Source organism: Eleutherodactylus coqui, chromosome 3, assembly GCF_035609145.1.
Source record: "Eleutherodactylus coqui strain aEleCoq1 chromosome 3, aEleCoq1.hap1, whole genome shotgun sequence".
In the NCBI taxonomy this organism is placed as follows: domain Eukaryota; kingdom Metazoa; phylum Chordata; class Amphibia; order Anura; family Eleutherodactylidae; genus Eleutherodactylus; species Eleutherodactylus coqui.
Window position 1 is genome coordinate 69,587,077 of NC_089839.1, and position 22,380 is coordinate 69,609,456.

At 46.0% G+C, this 22,380-nt stretch overlaps 1 protein-coding gene across 1 annotated transcript in view; it reads right to left on the reverse strand.

The window, feature by feature from the left end:
* Nucleotides 1-22,380, reverse strand: part of LOC136620761 (protocadherin Fat 4-like) — a 120,594-nt gene that overhangs the window by 15,192 nt on the left and 83,022 nt on the right. Inside the window, exons 33-37 of the mRNA XM_066595734.1 lie at nt 21,823-21,930; nt 12,952-13,059; nt 12,638-12,745; nt 9,412-9,849; nt 1,904-2,053 (exon numbers count right to left, since the gene is read on the reverse strand). Coding sequence (XP_066451831.1) covers nt 1,904-2,053; nt 9,412-9,849; nt 12,638-12,745; nt 12,952-13,059; nt 21,823-21,930 — 912 coding nt within the window. The remainder of the gene's footprint in view (nt 1-1,903; nt 2,054-9,411; nt 9,850-12,637; nt 12,746-12,951; nt 13,060-21,822; nt 21,931-22,380) is intronic.

Below are 22,380 nucleotides of genomic sequence, written 5' to 3' on the forward strand. Positions count from 1 at the left end.
GCTGGCCTTGGAGGATCTGGAGGAGTTTCTGGAGGGCATCTTGATACTAGGGGGTGACCTAAACATCCCTCTTAACCAGAGGCGTAACTTGAAGCAGCTGGGTCCCAGTGCAAAATCTGCAACTTGGCCCCAATTATAAAGCTTCATTGATCGTATTGGCTTGCAATCTGAGGAGGAGAGACTTTATGGGCCCTAGGGATCCTGGGCCCAGGTGCAAGCACACCCTCTGCAACCCCTATACTTATCTCCCTACTCCCATCCTTAGAGACCTCTAGAGGGGCCAGTAGTTGGCATACATCTTTACACCATAAGTTCGGCAAGATATTATAATATGAACATAAATTGGTAGATACTTGGAGAACTATCCATCCCTGCACTACAAATTATACCTTCTTTTCCGCCCTCACAACTCTAGAATAGACTATTTCCTACTCCAACATGTGAGTCTCCCTATTATCACATCAGCACACATCGACAGCATATCCTTCTCAGACCATGCTCTTATCTCTCCCTGTGTCTTTTCCTTACTACACCACAGGACCTGGCAATCAATGAATCTCTCATACAAGACCCCACGATTAAAAAGGACGTACAAAACTCCCTAGAGGAGTACTTTAACAACAACTCCTCATCCAGGGTTCCAAGTGGAGCGGCCAAACTCTCCGCTCCCTTTCCCCCTACCCCACCCCCATTTTTTTTTCTTATTTCTCTCTTCTCTCTCTCTTTTCCTCCTGTGTCTCCCACCCATCCTCTTCCCTTATTCCTATCCTCAGTCCCCCTTCTAAGCCTAACTACTCTACTGATAGCTCCTGGATCTAGCAGACAATTCCCACTATAAGGGAATACTTAAGTGGAACATTAAATCAGTTTCCTGGTTCTAAATGCTTTCCACTTATATAATGACGCGTTCCCGTACCTGACCCAGTCTACTGTTGTAGAAAGGGACAACCTTATGAAAACAAGAAACTTGCATTTTGATGTTGCAATTAGATGTTAAATTGTATTATTAATTTGAAAGACAAATAAATCAAGAATTAAAAAAAAAGAAGAGAAAAAAACCCTTTGCCATATAATAAAAACATCTAAATAAAAAAAATCGACAAAACATATATGATATTGCTGCATCCATAAAAGTCTGATCTATCAAAGTAGCACATTATTTACCCCGCTCAGTGAATGCTGTCAAAAAACAATAACGCCAGAATTGCACTTTTTTTTAAATTAACCCCATCTACAAGAAAAATATAAACAGCGATCAAAAAGTCATATGTACTCCAAAACGATACTCAAGGAACTATAGGACGTCCCGGAAAAATGAGCCTTTGCACAAATATCGACGAAAGAAATAAAAAGTTATGGCTGTCAGAAGATGGTGGCAGAAAATAATTACATTTTTTTTCACAAAGATATTTTATATAGGTAGTACAACAAAAAAAAAATATAAAAATTTGGTATTGTAGTAATTGTACTGATCCACAGAATAAATTTATCATATAATTTTTGCTGCTGTGTGTACACTGTAAAACCTAGATTCCCACACTCCCCCAAAGATGTTGGAATTTTGTGTTTTTTTCCTATTTTACTCCACTTGGAATTTTTTTTTACGTTTTTCAGTACATTATATAGTACCATTGAAAAATACAACTTGTCCTGCAAAAATCAAGTCCTCAGACAGCTTGATGAATAAATAAAATACTTATGATTTTTGAAAAGCCAGGAAAAAAACACGAAAATGTAAAAAAAGGGTGTGTTCTTAAGGGGTTAAATTAGAATATATGAAACTTTCCAGAGCCTACAAGGATATTTTTGCTGGTTCATTTAAAACTAATAAAAAAAATAGAATCTATAAAGCTGCTTTCAAATTTACAGGTCATTTAATCTGGGTCAATAACAGTCATAATACCTGCTTGGCTCTGTTGATGCTTTTTCATCCGTTGCCTCCGGAGTATCTGTCATAGTTGCCTCCGGTGTATCTGTCACAGTTGGCTCCGGAGTATCTGTCACGGTGTCATCTTTCTGCACATCCACCGTTTGCTCTTCTGTAGTAGCTGTGCTGTTAAAGAAATTACAGAAATTTAAAAAATACTGGCGCTTGTAAACAGACTTGATCACATTGCAAACTAAAATAAAAACATTGCCACTGCAGGAGACATGAGGAATTACACTGGTCAATTGGCTGTCCATGTATTACGTAGATATGTCCGGTCCTCCAGAGCGAGATACTCCTTTTTTTCTTTCCACTACGGCTATTAGAGGAGAGTCCCAATAGGGTGACAGAGAAGCCTTTTCAAGACTCTATGAACCATGATATGACAACCAAGGCTGAACTGGGACTAAAAAGCAGTCCTGGCACAGAAAACCCACCAGACCACATACAAAATCGCCCCATTGTGGAAAAATGGTGGCACACTATTCTCGCTGCAGCGAGTTTTGCTTTATTTAGTCATACTCCTTGACACTCTCTTAAAGGCGTTACTCCCCCTCACCCCCTGGAAAGCCTGCACCATACCCCACAACTCTACAAAGGCATTCAGCACACTAAGGTATCCCATTCCTTACAGCGCTAGTCTCAGCTAGGAGGATAACCATCAAGTGTCCTACTCAGTCCTGCAACCTAATCTTATCCTACAGTGAGTGTAGAGAAGTTAATGGTTTCTAATGTGATGGGTGAATACTTTATGATTTTTTTCCAGTTGCTGTAACCAGAATGTGTGTATTGTACAAATTCCACAAGTCTAAGTAAACTGTGTGCCTTCAGTTTTACTGGATTACCATCTGACTTGTCCCCGTATTCCACTGAGGGAATATATTACATTAAGACATTGGTGTCATGCAAAGTCAAAACTAATCCCATTAGCCCAAAACCCTTTTGTAATCCAGCCTGCAGCTTGAGCTACCCTCGTAGGCCGGGTAGCCACCACAGTGAATGGACAAGAGCTGCCGTACCCACTTAAGATACTCCCGTCAGCTCCTGCCCACTGCACATTCTACTGCATCTGCAGACGCCTCCATCGGTTGAAGAGTTTTACAAAGGGCTATGAACTAACCACATACTTCCTTTGATACTTTTTCCACCCTCAAGGGACGGAGCTGGAACGTTGCACGGTTCTCAGCTGTGACCTTTAATGATATGGACAAGAAATCTTGTTTTTGTTGCTCTCACTTTTGGAGACTAAGCACACCCCTTCATGGCAGTGACCTTTTTCAGCAGGATAATTTACACAGCAAAATTGTCTAAGAATGGTTTGAGGTCATGACAAGGATCATAGTGTTGACTGGCCTCCATATTCTCCAGATCTCAATGCGATCGAGTATAAGAGGTGTTGGAAAAAAAGTCTGATCCATGGAGGCCCCAACTGGCTGCCAACTTCTTAGCATGTGGGTTTTTTACGTCCATGTTAAATCACTGTTTCACGCGTGCAAAAAAAAAAAAATGCAGCAATGTCCAAGTGATATCAGTGTTGCCACAACCCAGAGAACACATAGTGTGCAAAAATCCCCCCCCCCAAAATGCAGTCAACACAGATGCTTATGCGTGTTCACAGCTGTTTTTTTTTTACACATCCATAGACTTTATAAATTCATTATTTAAAGTTTTTGCTTTTGTTTTTTAACCCCTTAGTGACGAAGCCTGTTTGCGCCTTAGTGACGGAGCCAAATTTTGGAAATCTGACATGTGTCGTTCAACGTAGCATAACTCCATAAAGGCTTTACATATCCAAGTGATTCTGACATTGTTTTTTCGCCACATGTTGTACTTCATTTAGGTTGTAAAAAGAGACCGATATAATTTGTGTATATTTATTAAAAGTACCAATATTGGAAAAATTTTGAAAAAATTGTCATTTTTTCACATTTTCAACCGTAATAGCTCAAATATGTCCAAACATACTGTACAAATTTTTGATAAGATATATATTTCCATCTGTTTACTTTATTCTGAATGCACACTTGAAAAACTTTTGTGTTTTTTTTAACCATTTAGAGGACATACAAATTTAACATTACTTTTCAGCATTTTGAGGAACACTTTGCTTTCCTGCACCAAACCAAGTTTGCAAAGGCTCATAAGTGTCAGAATAATAGATACCCCCTCAAATGACCCCATTTTAAAAACTACACCCCTTAATGTATTCACTGAGGGGTGTTATGAGTATTTTGACCCCACCAGTTTTTTTCAGGAATTAATTCAATTTAGAGGAGAAAAAATAAAATTTCATATTTTTGCAAATATGTCATTTTAAAGACATATTTTTTTCCTATAGAGCCCATGAAAATGAGGATTTACACACCAAAATGGATACCCCCGTTTCTCCCGTGTTCAGAAATATACCCATTGTGGCCCTAATCTTATGTCTGGATGCATAACGGGAGCCAAAATGAAAGGAGTAGTCGGTGTCTTTCAGAACATAAATTTTGCTTGAAGGCGTTTTAGGCCCCATAGCACTTTTGTAGAGCTCTTGAGCGGCCAAAACCAAAGAGAGCCCCCACCAGTGACCCCATTTTGAAAACTAGACCCCTTAACGAATTTATCTAGGGGTGTACTGCCCATTTTGACCCCACAGTTTTTGAATGAATTCAAGCCAAGCAAAAGGAAAAAATTGTGATTTTCGTTTTTTTGTCAATTCTGTCATTTTAAAAACAGCTTTTTTTGTACAGCACACACATGAATGGAGCCTTGCACCCCAAAATGGATACCCCTGTTTCTCCCGTGTTCAGAGACATACCCATTGTGGCCCTAATCTTATGTCTGGATGCACAACGGGGACCAAAACCAAAGGAGTAGTCGGTGGTTTTCAGAACATAAATTTTCCTTGAAGGCATTTTAGGCCCCATAGCACATTTGTAGAGCTCTTGAGCGGCCCAAATCAAAGAGAACCCCCATAAGTAACCCCATTTTGAAAACTAGACCCCTTAACGAATTTATCTAGGGGTGTACTGCCCATTTTGACCCCACAGTTTTTGAATGAATTCAAGCAAAAGCAAAAGGAAAAAATTGTGATTTTCGTTTTTTTGTCAATTCTGTCATTTTAAAAACAGCTTTTTTTGTACAGCACACACATGAATGAAGACTTGCACCCCAAAATAGATACCCCAGTTTGTCCCGTGTTCAGAAACATACCTATTGTGGCCCTAATCTTTTGTCTGGATGCACAACGGGGCCCAAAATGAAAGGAGTAATCGGTGGCTTTCAGAACAGAAATTTAGCATGAAGGTGATTTAGGCCCCATTGCCTACTTGTAGAGCCCTTGAGCGGCCAAAACGACAGAGAGCCCCCACAAATGACCCCATTTTGAAAACTAGACCCCCTAACGAATTTATCTAGGGGTGTACTGTGTATTTTTACACTACAATTTTTGAATAAATCTAAGCAAAGCAGTAGGAGAAAAATTACAATTTTCATTATTTCGGCAGTTGTATCAATTTAAAAACAGTTTTTTTTGTACAGCACACATAGGAATGAAGACTTTCACCCCAAAATGGATACCCCCGTTTGTCCCGTGTTCAGAACCATAACCCTTGTAACCCTAATCTACTTAAAGGACACATGGCTAGGCCTATAATGGATGGAGCACCCGTTGGATTTCAGGGTACAACGGTATAAATTCCAGGCCCCATTGCCCACTTATAGAGCCATTGAGCGTCCAAAACGATAAAACCTCCCCACAAATGACCCCATTTTAAAAACTAGACCCCTTAATGAATTCATCTAGGGGTGTATTGCGTATTTTGACCCCACAGTATTTGAATAAATCTAAGCAAAACGGAAGGAAAAAATTACGATTTTCATTTTTTTGGCAATTTTGTCAATTTAAAAACAGGTTTTTTTGTACAGTGTACATAGGAATGAAGACGTTCACCCCAAAATGGATACCCCCTTTTGTCCCGTGTTCAGAAACATACCCATTGTGGCCCTAATCTACTTACAGGAAACATGGCAAGGCCTATAATGGAGGGAACACCCGTTGGATTGCAGGGCACAACTGAATACATTCCAGGCCCCATTGCCCACTTGTACGGAATAAAAATTGACACCTTAAAAAAATATCCCCCCCCCACACACACACACACACACCCACCCCTACCGCTCCGCCCTTTTCGGCGTTACCCAAATCTTAGATAAAAGTAATAATGTGAACTGTGTAATATTTCCAAAGACGGGTAATTACGGAGGCTGGTTGGGATGGGTACATGGGGCTATAAAACCGTGTATCCCCCCTCCTCTCATGCTGTTTGGGGGTATTTTTTGACCTCAGTAGCGGGTATGGGGTGTAAAAAGTGGCGCTCTGTGAGTCTCCGTAAGCTTAATGAGATGCGGCGGTCTCACACAGAAGGCGCTCAACAAGCTGCTCCTGGAACTGCAGGAAGGCGAACGTTCCCGGGGCTTCTTGTAAATTGCGTATTACAGGTAGCGGTCTGAATAACGCCGGGCTCACATGGCTGTAGGTGGAATCTGCTTGCGGAGGCCCGCAGCAGATCCCAGCTGTGAGCCCGGCTGTGACTCTGCGTACGGCCGCGTAATGTACTGCGCATAACTGCCTATTCACACAGGCGGTCATACGCAGTATATATATATTTTTTTGTTTGTATTTTCCGCACCGTCGCTTAGCGATGACGCGGGTACCCGCAGCCCGTATACAAGGTAGTTGCGTATGGGCTGCGGGTATATCCGCGACCATGGAGCACAATGGCCTCTATGTTGCGGATATCCGCGGTAAAATAGAACCTGCTGCGTTCTCTTTTCTGCGAGTGGATTACGCAATTCCGACCCACTAATGTGAGCGGAATTGTGTAATCCAATGCGATTGATCTGTGTATTACCGCGGATCAGACGCATGCGGAATCCGTAATTCCTATCCGGTCATGTGAGACCGGCCAAAAGGTAGATCGCTTCCTTTTTTCACGTGACCGGGGACCGCCCAACGAGGCCACCCGTCACTGCTCCAGGCTCTCGGCGACCGTTGGTCGCTGGGAGCAAGGAGATTTTAAATTTCCTGGGCTCCCCGCCTCCTGCGCATGTGTCCGATGTTTTGCCGGCGGTCGCATGTGCAGAATCCGGGAAAGTTCACGGAAGAAGATTGTGTCGGGGCGCAAATACGGAGGCCTCCGGCAAAAAGTTTCATCTCCTCTCACCGATCGCATCAGTGAGGGGAGATGAACCTTCACCTTTTTTTTACTTTTACGTGATCGCCATTATCCATTGGATAACGGCGAACACGTGATCAGGAACCGCTCACCGCGGCCCCCCGTGAAATCTCCAGGCTCTCGGCTAAGTTTTGTAGCCAGGAGCAGGGAGATTTTAAATTACCACGGCTTTTGCGCATGCACCTGCCTTATTGGCGACGGGCGCGTGCGCAGAAGCTGGGGTAAGGTCCGCGGATAAATCCGCGGGCCTTAGGTACGTCATTTCATCCTCCCTCACGGATATGATCCGTGGGGGGAGATGAAACGCAAGTTTTTTCAACTTTTTTAAACTTTTTTTATTTAACTTTTTGCACTTTTTTTTTTACTTTACATGATCACTGTCATCCATTGGATGACAGTGATCATGTCCCCAGTGACATCCCTCTGCTCTTGGCTACACATGGCAGCCAAGAGCAGAGGGATTTTGAATTTCCCGGGGCTCGAGCCCCTCTGTGTACGCGCCCGATGTCAATCATCGGGCGCGTATGCGCAGACCGGGGTTTCGGGTCCCGGGACATCGCAGAGGACCGGGGGTGAGTATTTTCACCTCCCCTCATGGATCCGATCCATGAGGGGAGGTGAAACCTTACGTGTTTTTTACTTTTTCAACTTTTTCGCGATCGCCGCTATCTAATCGATAGCGGCGATCGCGGGCCCGGGGACCGCTCACAGCGGTCCCCGGTAACACCTCCTGGCTCCCGGCTACCTTCAGGAGCCGGGAGCCAGGAGATTTTAAATTTGCCGGAGGCTCCCGGGCTTCTGCGCATGCGCGTGACGTCATCGCCTGGCGCGCATGCGCAGAAGGCCGCCGGCGGGTCCGGGAGGACGAGATCTCCGTGGGACACCGCCGACAAGCCGGGTAAGTAATTTCAGCTGCCCTGGTGGAGCCGATCCAGCAGGGCAGCTGAAGAACTAACTTTTTTGACAGTTTTCTTTACTTTTTTGCGATCGGCGCTAGCCGTTGGCTAGCGCCGATCGCAATGCCGGGGGGGACTGCCCGCATCCTGGGATGACAGCTCCATGCTGTCGGCTACCTGCGGGTACCGACAGCATGGAGCTGTCACGTCCTCAGGCAAGTGGGCATCAATCCAAAGAGGATGCATAAAACTACGTCCTCTAGGATTAAGGCCCACTTTCTGAGGACGTAGTTTCCCGATGGGGCAGTCGTTAAGGGGTTAAGTAAGTTTCCCGCTGGGGAAAAAACAGTGTTTACAGCAGTTCAGTTGTAACAAAAACAAACACAAATCATAGCTTCTCAGCAGAAGAGTGTGCGAATGGGCAATCCTCCCAACATGGAGACTGCATTCAGTGAGTATGACGTTCAAGTTTGTTGTATAAGGCCGGCATGCAGGAGCCCCACAGCGGATTCTGGCTGTGAGCCCAGCCAGTCACTCTGTATACCTGATTTTTCTGCATTGTGGATGGCTGCGGTGGCTTACCATGCAGATGGCAATCGTGGATTTTGCAAAAAAGATTCCGTCCGTGTGAGACCCCCCTAGCTCTAAATATGCAGAATAACAAAATTACAGACAGGTTATCCAAAGCCACCAGTATGCAACTAACATAACTAAAGGGAAAGACCATCATGAACAGAGACGGTATTTATAAAGCAATCAAATTTCTGATGCAGAATCCGTTTAAGGGTAGGTTCAGATGGCAGAATTTTCCCACGTGAATTCCACCTCTAAAACCCATGTTAAAATCCGCAGCTTTCTGTCCTGTAAACTGTTGACATGGAAACACAATTTTCTGAATTGGAATTCCACAAGTGGCTTTTGCTTATTGACAGGGCGCAATGTGCGCTAAGAATTATGGCAGAAAGCTGTGGATTTTGAAGCCATTTTAGAGGCGGAATTCAAGAGGAAAATTTCGCCATGGATCCTGCCATGTGAACATATCCTAAAGACACATGGAATCTGTGTGTGGAAAACATCCCCATCACACAGACTACCACGATGATTTCCACAGAAAGTAATAGGATGTGGATTTGCTGTAGAATTTGATGCATAATCAATGTGGATTCTGCATCACGCGAAACCTCATGGTGCAGTTTTCGGTGTAGGTTTCGTTGCTATTTCAATACTTTTTAAATAAGAATATAATCTTTCCACAGCCTGCAAGGATATTTTTGTCAGTTCCCTTAAAAGTATTTAAAAAATGTAGAATATATAAAGCTCCTTTCAAAATTACAGATCATTTAATCTGGATCAATAACAGTCATAATACCTGCTTGGCTCTGTTGAAATGTTTCTATCAATTGACTCCGGAGTATCTGTCACAGTTGCCCCCGGAGTATCTGTCACAGTTGACTCTGGTGTATCTGTCACAGTTGACTCTGGTGTATCTGTCACAGTTGACTCTGGTGTATCTGTCACAGTTGACTCCGGAGTATCTGTCACAGTTGACTCTGGTGTATGTGTCACAGTTGACTCTGGTGTATGTCTCACAGTTGACTCCGGAGTATCTGTCACAGTTGACTCCGGAGTATCTGTCACAGTTGCCTCCGGAGTATCTGTCACAGTTGACTCTGGTGTATCTGTCACAGTTAACTCTGGTTTATCTGTCACAGTTAGCTCCGGAGTATCTGTCACAGTTGGTTCTGGAGTATCTGTGACGGTGTCATCTTTCTGCACATCCACTGTTTGCTCCTCAGTAGTAGCTGTGCTGTTGAAGAAATTACAGAAATTAAGAAAATATTGGAGCTCGTACAGACTTGACCACATTGCAAACAAAAATAAAACCAGTGCCCCCAAGGGGGACATGAAGAATTACACAGGTCAATTGGCTGCCCATGTATTACATAGATGTGTCAGGCCCTCCAGAGTGGGGCACTCCTCTTTTGCTCTGCAATCTGGTTTTTATAGGAGGGTCTCGAACAAAATTACCCAAAACTGAAACCATGTTTCTTAAACCAGATAAACCTTCTAAAGACTCTATAAAGCAGGGCATAACAAGCATGGCTGGACAGGGACTAAAAAGCAGACCGGCACACAAAACCAGGGGCGCAGGTTATAACATTGTTATGTTCATGTTCCTATTATTGTCCTGTACATGTGAATATGTAGTATCTAATATGCTTGTTGTATTATCGTCCTCATTGTAATATGATTGTGACGGCATTGGATATCTCTGGCATACACACGTCTCTATTAACATGACATACTGAATGTCTTCCTTTTTTGATGCATTATTTCTTTTTGTTTGGGAAGTCATTCCTTCTGTAATGTGATGTTTTAACATAATTATATTTAAGAAAATTTAAAAATTCTTTTTTCTGTGGCTTTTGCATGCTGACCTCTTTTTTGTCTATCCATTATGCAACAGAGCGTGTGTTTATTGTTGTAATGTATGCAACTTTGATTAACTGTATTTCACAAAACCCACCAGGCCACATACAAAATCGCCCCATTGCAATGTATTGTGGAAAAACAAAGACCACTATGCTACTCGGTCATGCCCCTTGTCACTCTCTTAAAGGGGTTTCTCTCCTTTATCATTATTTCCACAAATGTGTTGGAAAGGACAATGGCTTATAGTGCTGATTCCAGCACATTTGTGTAAATGATGAATTGGCCAACCTATTACATAAACCACACCATCAACTTCCAGAAGGAAAATAATAGTGCAAGAATACCCACATTTTTAAGGCCTCATGTCCACGGGGAAAATCAGGCCCGCTACGGATTCTCCAGGGAGAATCTGCAGCGGGTCCCTCCTGCCCCGCGGACATGAGGGCTGAAAATAAGAATAAATCAGAATAAACTTACCTCTCGCACGCTCCGGCTACTTCCTTCGATGCGGCGTCATCTTCTCTGCGTCGCGGCTGGATCTTCTTTCTTCGGCCCGGTGGATGCGCAGGATGACGTCGGTGACGTGCCCCGCGCATGCGCCGTCCCGAAGCAAAATGATCCGGCCGCGACTGAGAGAAGATGACGCGGCGGCGAAGAGAAGAAACGGAGCGGGTGAGTAAAATCTGATTTTTGTCTCCCGCGGATCCGGACGGCTTCCATAGGCTTCAATAGAAGCCCGCGGGAGCCGTCCCCGCGGGAGACCCGCATGAAAATGGAGCATGGTCCAGATTTTTTCATGCTCCATTTTTTTTAAAATCACTTTTATTGACCATCCGCGGGTATTTATCTACCCCGCGGGTGGTCAATGCATCCCTATGGGATGCGGATCCGCGGGCAGGAGAAGAGTTAAAATCTGCTGCGGATTTTAATTCTTCTTTTGCCCGTGGACATGAGCCCTAAGAGTCAGGGACAAGTGTACGCTATCACTGTACAAGTACCAATATAATCAATAATACCACAATACAGTGAACTTACAGTATTCAGATATCTACATACTGTTACTGAACAAAACACATTGTACATAGGCCAATATTACCACTATACAAAGCGGAAATATGGGCAAAAAATGGGAAAAGTGGTCTGTTCTAGTCAAAGAGGATGTCATCTGTGAGTCACTAAGTATAACTGTGATTGTTCTCAGTAAGAGAAACCGAGTAATCTTGTAGGTATGATACCTTTTAATGGCTAACAAAAATACATGATGCTATAGTGAGCTTTCAGATCTTCTATGGACCCTTCATCCAGCTTAATGAAACCGATATATATATACATATATATATATACTGTTTGTATTATGGTTGTTTCTTTTACTGAAGTTTTTCTGATCTCCGCTGGTATAGTAGGACTGTGGCGGTTGCAGTGCCTGCACGATCAGTGATGATGTCACTACTTCCGGAGACTCATGTCAAGTACTTCCGGAGACATATGAGTCACATCATTACTCAGCAAGTACTTGAAGAAGCAGACATCTTAAGGGAGCCATACAGCCTCCAAGCCAGTGTGCATGAGCCATAAAGCAATAATCTAGAACACAAGACCTTAATAGATGTACAGGGCAATAGACTAATAGAGTATTCTCAGATTACCATTGGCAAAGGAAAAAGCCAGATTTTTTTTTTTTAATTCACCTAACCAAAACGTAATTATGATAATTAGAATCTACATAGACCAAAAAAATATAGTCAAAATTACAGTAAGGCTGTCCTATTGGAAAGCTGTTCTATATTTGACAACTAAGTACTTAATAGATTTCCATCATTAAAGTGGGACGACATTAGTGTGCAATGAGTGGATCTTTGCCTGCAGTTCACAGGGTCCAATTAGCAGTAGCCCGGGCAGTGAATTCTGCTATAAAATTCATAAAATAGCCTCCTGACATGTTTCTTCACAGAATGGGCATCCTCAGGGGTAAGGGGGGTAATGCGAGCTAGCAGATGGGCAACTCTGTCAACCAATATGAGTGCTAGAATGTCATTCATGCCATTGGCTACTTGGATTCAGAGATCTCCCTTTATCATCTACAGCATGCTTTAAGTCTTAAAGTCTTAGAAAGTTATCAAACTGCATATTTTTTTAAGCCAAAATTTAAAGCAAAGTCTCACCTTTTGTTTAACTCATCATTAACATGTTCATCTGTCTCAGTCTCGCTAGAACCTCCACAAACTTTAGGTCCTTCATCTTGGTAATCATCAATGCTTGGCGTCTCATCTCTGAAACAAAATAAGAGAATATTAAAAAAATCAGTATAATAATACAATGATTGGGCTTTTTCCTTTGCCAATGGCAATCTGACAAAGCGTGCTTGAATGGCGAGTCATTGCCAGATTTGAGGCAGCTGAAAACAAATATAATGTGCGCAAAATTTGCAAATAAAAGCCGAATGTTTTTTTAATTAAAATTTAAAGCAAAGACTCACCCTTTGTTTATATCATCAACAACATGTTCATCTGTCTCAGTCTCAAAAGAACCTCCACAAACTTTAGGTCTTTCATCTTGATTATCATCAATGTTTGGCGTCTCATCTCTAGAACAAAATAGGAGAATATTTTATAAAATATTCTGTTATAATACCAAAATGATCGGTTATATGTTTCTATGTCTTAGGGTAATAATGAAGCCTCCTCTAGTGTCATTTATTATGGTAGTTAGTAGAGATGAGCGAGCACCAAAATGCTCGGGTGCTCGTTACTCGGGACGAAATTATCGCGATGCTCGAGGGTTCGTTTCGAGTAACGAACCCCATTGAAGTCAATGGGCGACCCGAGCATTTTTGTATATCGCCGATGCTCGCTAAGGTTTCCATTTGTGAAAATCTGGGCAATTCAAGAAAGTGATGGGAACGACACAGCAACGGATAGGGCAGGCGAGGGGCTACATGTTGGGCTGCATCTCAAGTTCCCAGGTCCCACTATTAAGCCACAATAGCGGCAAGAGTGCCCCCCCCCTCCCAACAATTTTTACTTCTGAAAAGCCCTCATTAGCAATGCATACCTTAGCTAAGCACCACACTACCTCCAACAAAGCACAATCACTGCCTGCATGACACTCCGCTGCCACTTCTCCTGGGTTACATGCTGCCAACCCCCACCCCCCGCACGACGCAGTGTCCACAGCGCACACCAAAGTGTCCCTGCGCAGCCTTCAGCTGCCCTCATGCCACACCACCCTCATGTCTATTTATAAGTGCGTCTGCCATGAGGAGGAACCGCAGGCACACACTGCAGAGGGTTGGCACGGCTAGGCAGCGGCCCTCTTTAAAAGGGGCGGCGCGATAGCCCACAATGCTGTACAGAAGCAATGAGAAATATAATCCTGTGCCATCAGGAGCTGCACACGTGGGCATAGCAATGGGGAACCTATGTGCCACACACTATTCATTCTGTCAAGGTGTCTGCATGCCCCAGTCAGACCACGGTTTTTTATAAATAGTCACAGGCAGGTACAACTCCGCAATGGGAATTCCGTGTGCACCCACAGCATAGGTGGCTCCCTGGAACCCACCGGCGGTACATAAATATATCCCATTGCAGTGCCCAGCACAGCTGAGGTAACGTCAGCTTTAATGCAGGTGGGCCAAAAATTAATTGGATTACACTGTAGGCGAGGGCCCCAAAAAATTGGTGTACCAACAGTACTAATGTACCTCAGAAAAATTGCCCATCCCCAACCAAGAGGGCAGGTGAAACCCATTAATCTCTTTGGTTAATGTGGCTTAATTTGTAACTAGGCCTGGAGGCAGCCCAGTTAAAATAAAAATTGGTTCAGGTGCAAGTTTCAACGCTTTAATGAGCATTGAAACGTATAAAAATTGTTTACAAAAATTATATGACTGAGCCTTGTGGGCCTAAGAAAAATTGCCCGTTCGGCGTGATTACGTGACGTTTCAGGAGGAGGAGCAGGAGGAGGAGGATGAATATTATACACAGATTGATGAAGCAAAAATGTCCCCGTTTTTGATGGTGATAGAGAACGATGCTTCCATCCGCGGGTGCAGCCTACGTATTGCTTAGGTATCGCTGCTGTCCGCTGGTGGAGAAGAGAAGTCTGGGGAAATCCAGGCTTTGTTCATCTTGATGAGTGTAAGCCTGTCGGCACTGTCGGTTGACAGGCGGGTACGCTTATCTGTGATGATTCCCCCAGCTGCACTAAACACCCTCTCTGACAAGACGCTAGCCGCAGGACAAGCAAGCACCTCCAGGGCATAGAGCGCGAGTTCAGGCCACGTGTCCAGCTTCTACACCCAGTAGTTGTAGGGGGCAGAGGCGTCACGGAGGACGGTCGTGCGATCGGCTACGTACTCCCTCACCATCCTTTTACAGTGCTCCCGCCGACTCAGCCTTGACTGCGGAGCGGTGACACAGTCTTGCTGGGGAGCCAGAAAGCTGTCAAAGGCCTTAGAGAGTGTTCCCCTGCCTGTGCTGTACATGCTGCCTGATGTCCGCGCCTCCCCTGCTACCTGGCCCTCGGAACTGCGCCTTCTGCCACTAGCGCTGTCGGATGGGAATTTTACCATCAGCTTGTCCGCCAGGGTCCTGTGGTATAGCATCACTCTCGAACCCCTTTCCTCTTCGGGTATCAGAGTGGAAAGGTTCTCCTTATACCGTGGGTCGAGCAGTGTGTACACCCAGTAATCCGTAGTGGCCAGTATGCGTGTAACGCGAGGGTCACGAGAAAGGCATCCTAACATGAAGTCAGCCATGTGTGCCAGGGTACCTGTACGCAACACATGGCTGTCCTCACTAGGAAGATCACTTTCAGGATCCTCCTCCTCCTCCTCCTCAGGCCATACACGCTGAAAGGATGACAGGCAAGCAGCATGGGTACCCTCAGCAGTGGGCCAAGCTGTCTCTTCCCCCTCCTCCTCATCCTCCTTATGCTCCTCCTCCTCAACACGCTGAGATATAGACAGGAGGGTGCTCTGACTATCCAGCGACATACTGTCTTCCCCCGGCTCTGTTTCCGAGCGCAAAGCGTCTGCCTTTATGCTTTACAGGGAACTTCTCAAGAGGCATAGCAGAGGAATGGTGATGCTAATGATTGCAGCATCCCCGCTCACCATCTGGGTAGACTCCTCAAAGTTTCCAAGGACCTGGCAGATGTCTGCCAACCAGGCCCACTCTTCTGTAAAGAATTGAAGAGGCTGACTCCCACTGCGCCGCCCATGTTGGAGTTGGTATTCCACTATAGCTCTACGCTGCTCATAGAGCCTGGCCAACATGTGGAGCGTAGAGTTCCACCGTGTGGGCACGTCACACAGCAGTCGGTGCATTGGCAGATTAAACCGATGTTGCAGGGTGCGCAGGGTGGCAGTGTCCGTGTGGGACTTGCGGAAATGTGCGCAGAGTCGGCGCACCTTTCCGAGCAGGTCTGACAAGCGTGGGTAGCTTTTCAGAAAGCGCTGAACCACCAAATTAAAGACGTGGGCCAGGCATGGCACGTGCGTGAGGCTGCAGAAGCTGCAGAGCCGCCACCAGGTTACGGTCGTTGTCACACACGACCATGCCCGGTTGGAGGCTCAGCGGCGCAAGCCAGCGGTCGGTCTGCTCTGTCAGACCCTGCAGCAGTTGGTGGGCTGTGTGCCTCTTATCTCCTAAGCTGAGTAGTTTCAGCACGGCCTGCTGACGCTTGCCCACCGCTCTGCTGCCACGCCGCGCGACACCGACTGTTGCCAACGTGCTGCTGCTGACACATCTTGATTGCGAGACAGAGGTTGCTGAGGAGGAGGAGGAGGGTGGTTTAGTGGAGGAAGCATACACTGCCGCAGATACCACCACCGAGCTGGGGCCCGCAATTCTGGGGGTGGGTAGGACGTGAGCGGTCCCAGGCTCTGACTCTGTCCCAGCCTCCACTAAATTCACCCAATGTGCCGTCAGGGAGATATAGTGGCCCTGCCCGCCTGTGCTTGTCCACGTGTCCGTTGTTAAGTGGACCTTGGCAGTAACCGCGTTGGTGAGGGCGCGTACAATGTTGCGGGAGACGTGGTCATGCAGGGCTGGGACGGCACATCGGGAAAAGTAGTGGCGACTGGGAACTGAGTAGCGCGGGGCTGCCGCCGCCATCATACCTTTGAAAGCCTCCGTTTCCACAACCCTATACGGCAGCATCTCCAGGCTGATCAATTTGGCTATGTGCACGTTTAACGCTTGAGCGTGCGGGTGCGTGGCGGTGTACTTGTGCTTGCGCTCCAACACTTGCGCTAGCGACGGCTGGACGGTGCGCTGACAGACATTGGTGGATGGGGCCGAGGACAGCGGAGGTGATGGTGTGGGTGCAGGCCAGGAGACGGTAGTGCCTGTGTCCTGAGAGGGGGGTTGGATCTCAGTGGCAGGTTGGGGCACAGGGGGAGAGGCAGTGGTGCAAACCGGAGGCGGTGAACGGCCTTCATCCCACCTTGTGGGGTGCTTGGCCATCATATGTCTGCGCATGCTGGTGGTGGTGAGGCTGGTGGTGGTGGCTCCCCGGCTGATCTTGGCGCGACACAGGTTGCACACCACTGTTCGTCGGTTGTCTGCACTCTCAGTGAAAAACTGCCAGACGTTTGAGCACCTCGGCCTCTGCAGGGTGGCATGGCGCGAGGGGGCGCTTTGGGAAACAGTTGGTGGATTATTCGGTCTGGCCCTGCCTCTACCCCTGGACACCTGCCTCTTCCAACCTGCCCTGCTGCTGCCCTTGCCTCCCCCTCTGAAGACCTGTCCTCAGTAGGCGTAGCAAACCAGGTGGGGTCAGTCACCTCATCGTCCTGTTGCTCTTCCTCCGAATCCTCTGTGTGCTCCTCCCTCGGACTTACTGCCCTTACTACCTTACTGATAGACAACTGTGTCTCATTGTCATCGTCCTCCTCACCCACTGAAAGCTCTTGAGACAGTTGCCGGAAGTCCCCAGCCTCATCCCCCGGACCCCGGGAACTTTCCAAAGGTTGGGCATCGGTCACGACAAACTCCTCCAGTGGGAGAGGATTCGGAACCATTGCTGCCCATTCTGGGCAGCGGCCCGAGAACTGTTCCTGGGAGTCTGCCTGCTCCTCAGAATGTGTCATTGTAATGGAGTGAGGAGGCTGGGAGGAAGGAGGAGCAGCAGCCAGAGGATTCAGAGTTGCAGCAGTGGACGGCGCAGAAGTCTAGGTGGTCGATAGATTGCTGGATGCACTTTCTGCCATCCACGACAGGACCTGCTCACACTGCTCATTTTCTAATAAAGGTCTACCGCGTTGACCCATTAATTGTGAGATGAATGTGGGGACGCCAGAAACGTGCCTCTCTCCTAATTCCGCAGCAGTTGGCTGCGATACACCTGGATCAGGAGCTCGGCCTGTGCCCACACCCTGACTTGGGCCTCCGCATCCTCGGCCGCATCCACGTCCTCTAGGCCTACCTCTACCCCTCAGCATGGTGTATTACCAGTAGTGCAGAAACAGAACGCTGTAATTAAATGTGCTGCTTATTGGCCTGTGGTTCTAGGCTGACTTCGCTTACAGAACGCACAGCAGAGCCAGGAAAGAATTTTGCGCAAGCCTGCTGTAACACTTAGCTGGCTGCGTATGAATTAGGACAACTACCCCCAGCAGAGACCCAGTACACTGAGGACGGTCACAGGCAGCCCAAATAGATTTTTTTTCCCAAATGTTTTTGGAAAGGCCCACTGCCTATATACACTAAATATGTCTTCTGTCCCTGCCTCACCACTACTGGCCCTGGACAATGTAAAATTACTGCAGACTGTTTCACTGTGGACAGGAATACAGCGGTGATGTAACAGGCAACACAGAGCCAGGAAAGAATTTTGCGCAAGCCTGCTGTAACACTTAGCTGGCTGCGTATGAATTAGGACAACTACCCCCAGCAGAGACCCAGTACACTAAGGACGGTCACAGGCAGCCCAAATAGATTTTTTTTCCCAAATGTTTTTGGAAAGGCCCACTACCTACATACACTAAATATGTCTTCTGTCCCTGCCTCACCACTACTGGCCCTGGACAATGTAAAATTACTGCAGGACGCAATGCTCTGCACGGCCGATATACAAAAAAAAATAAAAAGTGCAACACTGCTAAAAGCAGCCTCCACACTACTGCACACGGTTAGATGTGGCCCTAAGAAGGACCGTTGGGGTTCTTGAAGCCTAAAATAACTCCTAACACTCTCCCTATAGCAACTCCAGCAAGACAGCACTTTCCCTGAACTATGTCAGAATGCATCTGTGGCGAGCCGCGGGAGGGGCCGATTTATATACTCGGGTGACACCTGATCTCGCCAGCCACTCACTGCAGGGAGGTGGTATAGGGCTTGAACGTCGCAGGGGGAAGTTGTAATGCCTTCCCTGTCTTTCTATTGGCCAGAAAAGCGCGCTAACGTCTCAGAGATGAAAGTGAAAGTAACTCGAACATCGCGTGGTGCTCGTTACGAGTAACGAGCATCTCGAACACGCTAATACTCGAACGAGTATCAAGCTCGGACGAGTACGTTCGCTCATCTCTAGTAGTTAGGAAATACTAAGAGACTCACTGCACCCCCCGGAGTAAGGAAACAAAGACAGAGCGCTTGTACTTGATTATTTCCATCAGGCCCACTAAAATAAGTGCATGACCGCTACCCCATTCAATCTCCGTATCACTATGGGTGGATGCAGTGAGCCTGCAGGGACGAGTAGAGGGGAACACGGGACCACAGTTCTTGGAATTGTAAGGTTCTCTGCGATCAGAACCCCATCGATCAGACTTTTATCACTTATACAAAGTAATTTGTGGTACAACCCCTTTAAGTTTTAGTGCTCATGCTCACTGTAGAGTACTGAGTATGGAGCAGAATGGGTTCCACATGCTGCCATATGGGCTCAGTCACATGTTGTATGTATACTTCTATATATACAGTGTCTAATAGAGAATGCTACAATTTAAATTCTGTCCGATCCATATGGAATTTAACTGAAAGAACCTCCATTATTGGGGGCATATCAAGGTACAGTAGGCTACTTGGATTCAGAGATCTCGCTTTATCATCTACAGCATGCTGACTGGACAGTTTTCCACACTCATCTATGAATGACTACCTGTTTACTGTGAATGAAGGCGAACAGCCAAGGCTGTCTCAACCCGCTCCACCTCCATTCACTCAACGATCATTGCTCCTGAAGCACCCAACAGTCTTCCTATGTAACAGGACACTTAGTGATGAAAATCTGTACACTAAACTAACAAACCCTAGTATAGACCAACTTACCAACAGGACAGCCTTACTGTAAGTTTAACCCCTTAAGGACCAATCTGTATTGTACCTTAAGGACCAGACCCTTTTTAGGGATTTTATCCATGTGGTTTTACTGCCCTATTTTGTTTCCTTTAGCTACCAAAATTTTTTTACTACGTTTTTTTTCCATGATATATAGGGCGATTTTCTAAATATCTTTTTCACTGACTTTTTTTCCGTTTTTTAGTTTTATTGGGGGTAAAACGCTAAAAAAAATATATTTTCTTAACATTTATAGTTTTTTTAAAATTTATTATATTTATGCTAAAATAAAGTATGGGAATGGGTTCCTCTATTTAAGTGGTGGCGAACCTATGGCACGCGTGCCAGAGGCGGCACTCAGAGCCTTCCCTGCAGGCACTCACCGCCGTTGGCCGCTCACCACATTAGTAAATACCGGCAGAGGTCCCGCAGCTTCCCTGCTGGTATTCACTCAGCAGTGCTGCTAGGGGCGCTGATCCCAGCGCACACTGTGATGTCAGTGTGCAGCCGGGATCCTCTTCCCCCTCCTCTGACGTCTCCTACTTGGTTTCGCAAGAGCAGGGGAGGGGAGGAGGTGTCCGGCAGCACGTCAGTGTGCTCCTGGGATCAGTGGCAGCAACAGCGCCAAACAGGGAAGGTGTGTGTGTGTGTGTGGGGGGGGGGGGGGGTTGGGTCTCAGAGGAGGGGGGGTGCTATTACTACAGGGGCCACTGTGGGATGTCACTATTACTACTGGCTACTGTGGGATGTCACTATTACTACTGGGGACACAGTGAAGTGTCACTATTACTACTGGGGACCACTGTGGGGTGTCACTATTACGACTAGAGCTACGGTGCGGTGTCTATTTCACTGCTGGGGCCGCTGTGCGGCGTCACTATAACCACCAAAGCTGCTCTGGGGGGGGGGGGGTCGCTATTAGCGCTGGGGCTGCTCTGGGGGGGGGGGTGTCACTCTTACTGCTGGGGCCGCTCTTGGGGGGGTCAATATCACTGCTGGGATATGTTTACACGAAGTGGAAATGCTGTAGAATGTCCTCAGCGGAAATGTTCGTGGCAAATTCCACAGAATTTCCGCATCCAAAAGAAGTCAAAATCTGCACCCGGTCTATTTTGAAACAGCCTTGTCCTTTTAAGAACGACGCAGGTAAAATCATACGTCGTGATAAGCCCCGCCCCCTGACATGTTGGCACTTTACAATAAATAAGTGGGTTTTGAGTTGCAGTTTGGGCACTCGGTCTCTAAAAGGTTCGCCATCACTGCTCTATTTGTTCCGGACGTTTTGATATATAGTAGGTATGGTTTTTGTTTACAGGGCGCTTACGGTGACGGTTTTTGTTGTTGTCGGCTTTGTGTTATTTTCTTTCTTATGTATATATTGTTTTTCTATTCTGTAATATTGTTCTACTTATGTATGGAATTATTTTTTTTACTATCTATGTCCCCCATGACGTCATATAAGACCTCTGGGGGACATTCACATGTTTTTTATTATTTGACACTTTCCCACTGTAGCTGGGGCATCCATAGGAGCCCCAGTTACAGGTGAAAACATCCCCTGTGGTAACATTAGTCACTGGCAGAGCTGGCCAGGGTCCAGTATGACCCTCCATCTCTGCTGTAGAAGGGAACTCCGGCGGTTACATGACCCCCCGGGGCTCCCGATGTGAAAGTTACGCTGTACTTTCACTTTCAGTACACAGTGCTCATTAAGCACTGTGCACTCACTCGGGGAAGGAGAAACAGGAAGGGTTAAAAACCTCCGGCTTATCAGCTGTTACTATCAGCGGTGCTTTAAGCCCAGGACCACGTGCCGTAAATTTACGGCGCCTGGTCCTTAATGGGTTAACTATATTTCTGTGGTTTATGTAGATATCAATTATCACAATAAAAGTAACATTTCAATTAGGTGGATGTAAAGTAATTGGGCTTTTTCCTTTACCAATGGCAATCTGACAGTGCTTCATGATCCATAAAGGTTACGCAAATGTTCTGTGAACAAAGTCTCAGAAAATTATCAAACTGAATATTTTTTTAGGCCACAATTTAAAGCAAAGTCTCACCCTTTGTTTATATCATCAACAACATGTTCATCTGTCTCAGTCTCAAAAGAACCTCCACAAACTTTAGGTCCTCCATCTCGATTATCATCAGTGCTTGGCGTCTCATCTCTAGAACAAAATAAGAGAATATTAAAAAATAAGCGGTTATAATAACCAAATGATCAGTTATATGTTTGTATGGCTTAGGGTAATGAAGCCTCCTCTAGTGTCATTTATTATGGGAGTTGGGAAATACTAATAAACTCACTGCACCCCCTGGAGTAAGGAAACAAGGACCGAGCGCTTGTACTTGACTATTTCCATCAGGCCCACTGAAATTAGTGGAACAACAACGCACATGCATGGCCGCTACCTAATTCAATCTCCGTATCACTATGGGTGGATGCAGTGAGCCTGCAATGATGAGTAGAGGGGAACATGGGACCACAATTCTTGGAATTGTAAGGTTCTTTGCCGTCAGAACCCCATCGATCAGACTTTTATCACTTATGCAAAGTAATTTGTGGTACAACCCCTTTACGTTTTAGTGCTCATGCTCACTGTAAAGTACTGAGTATG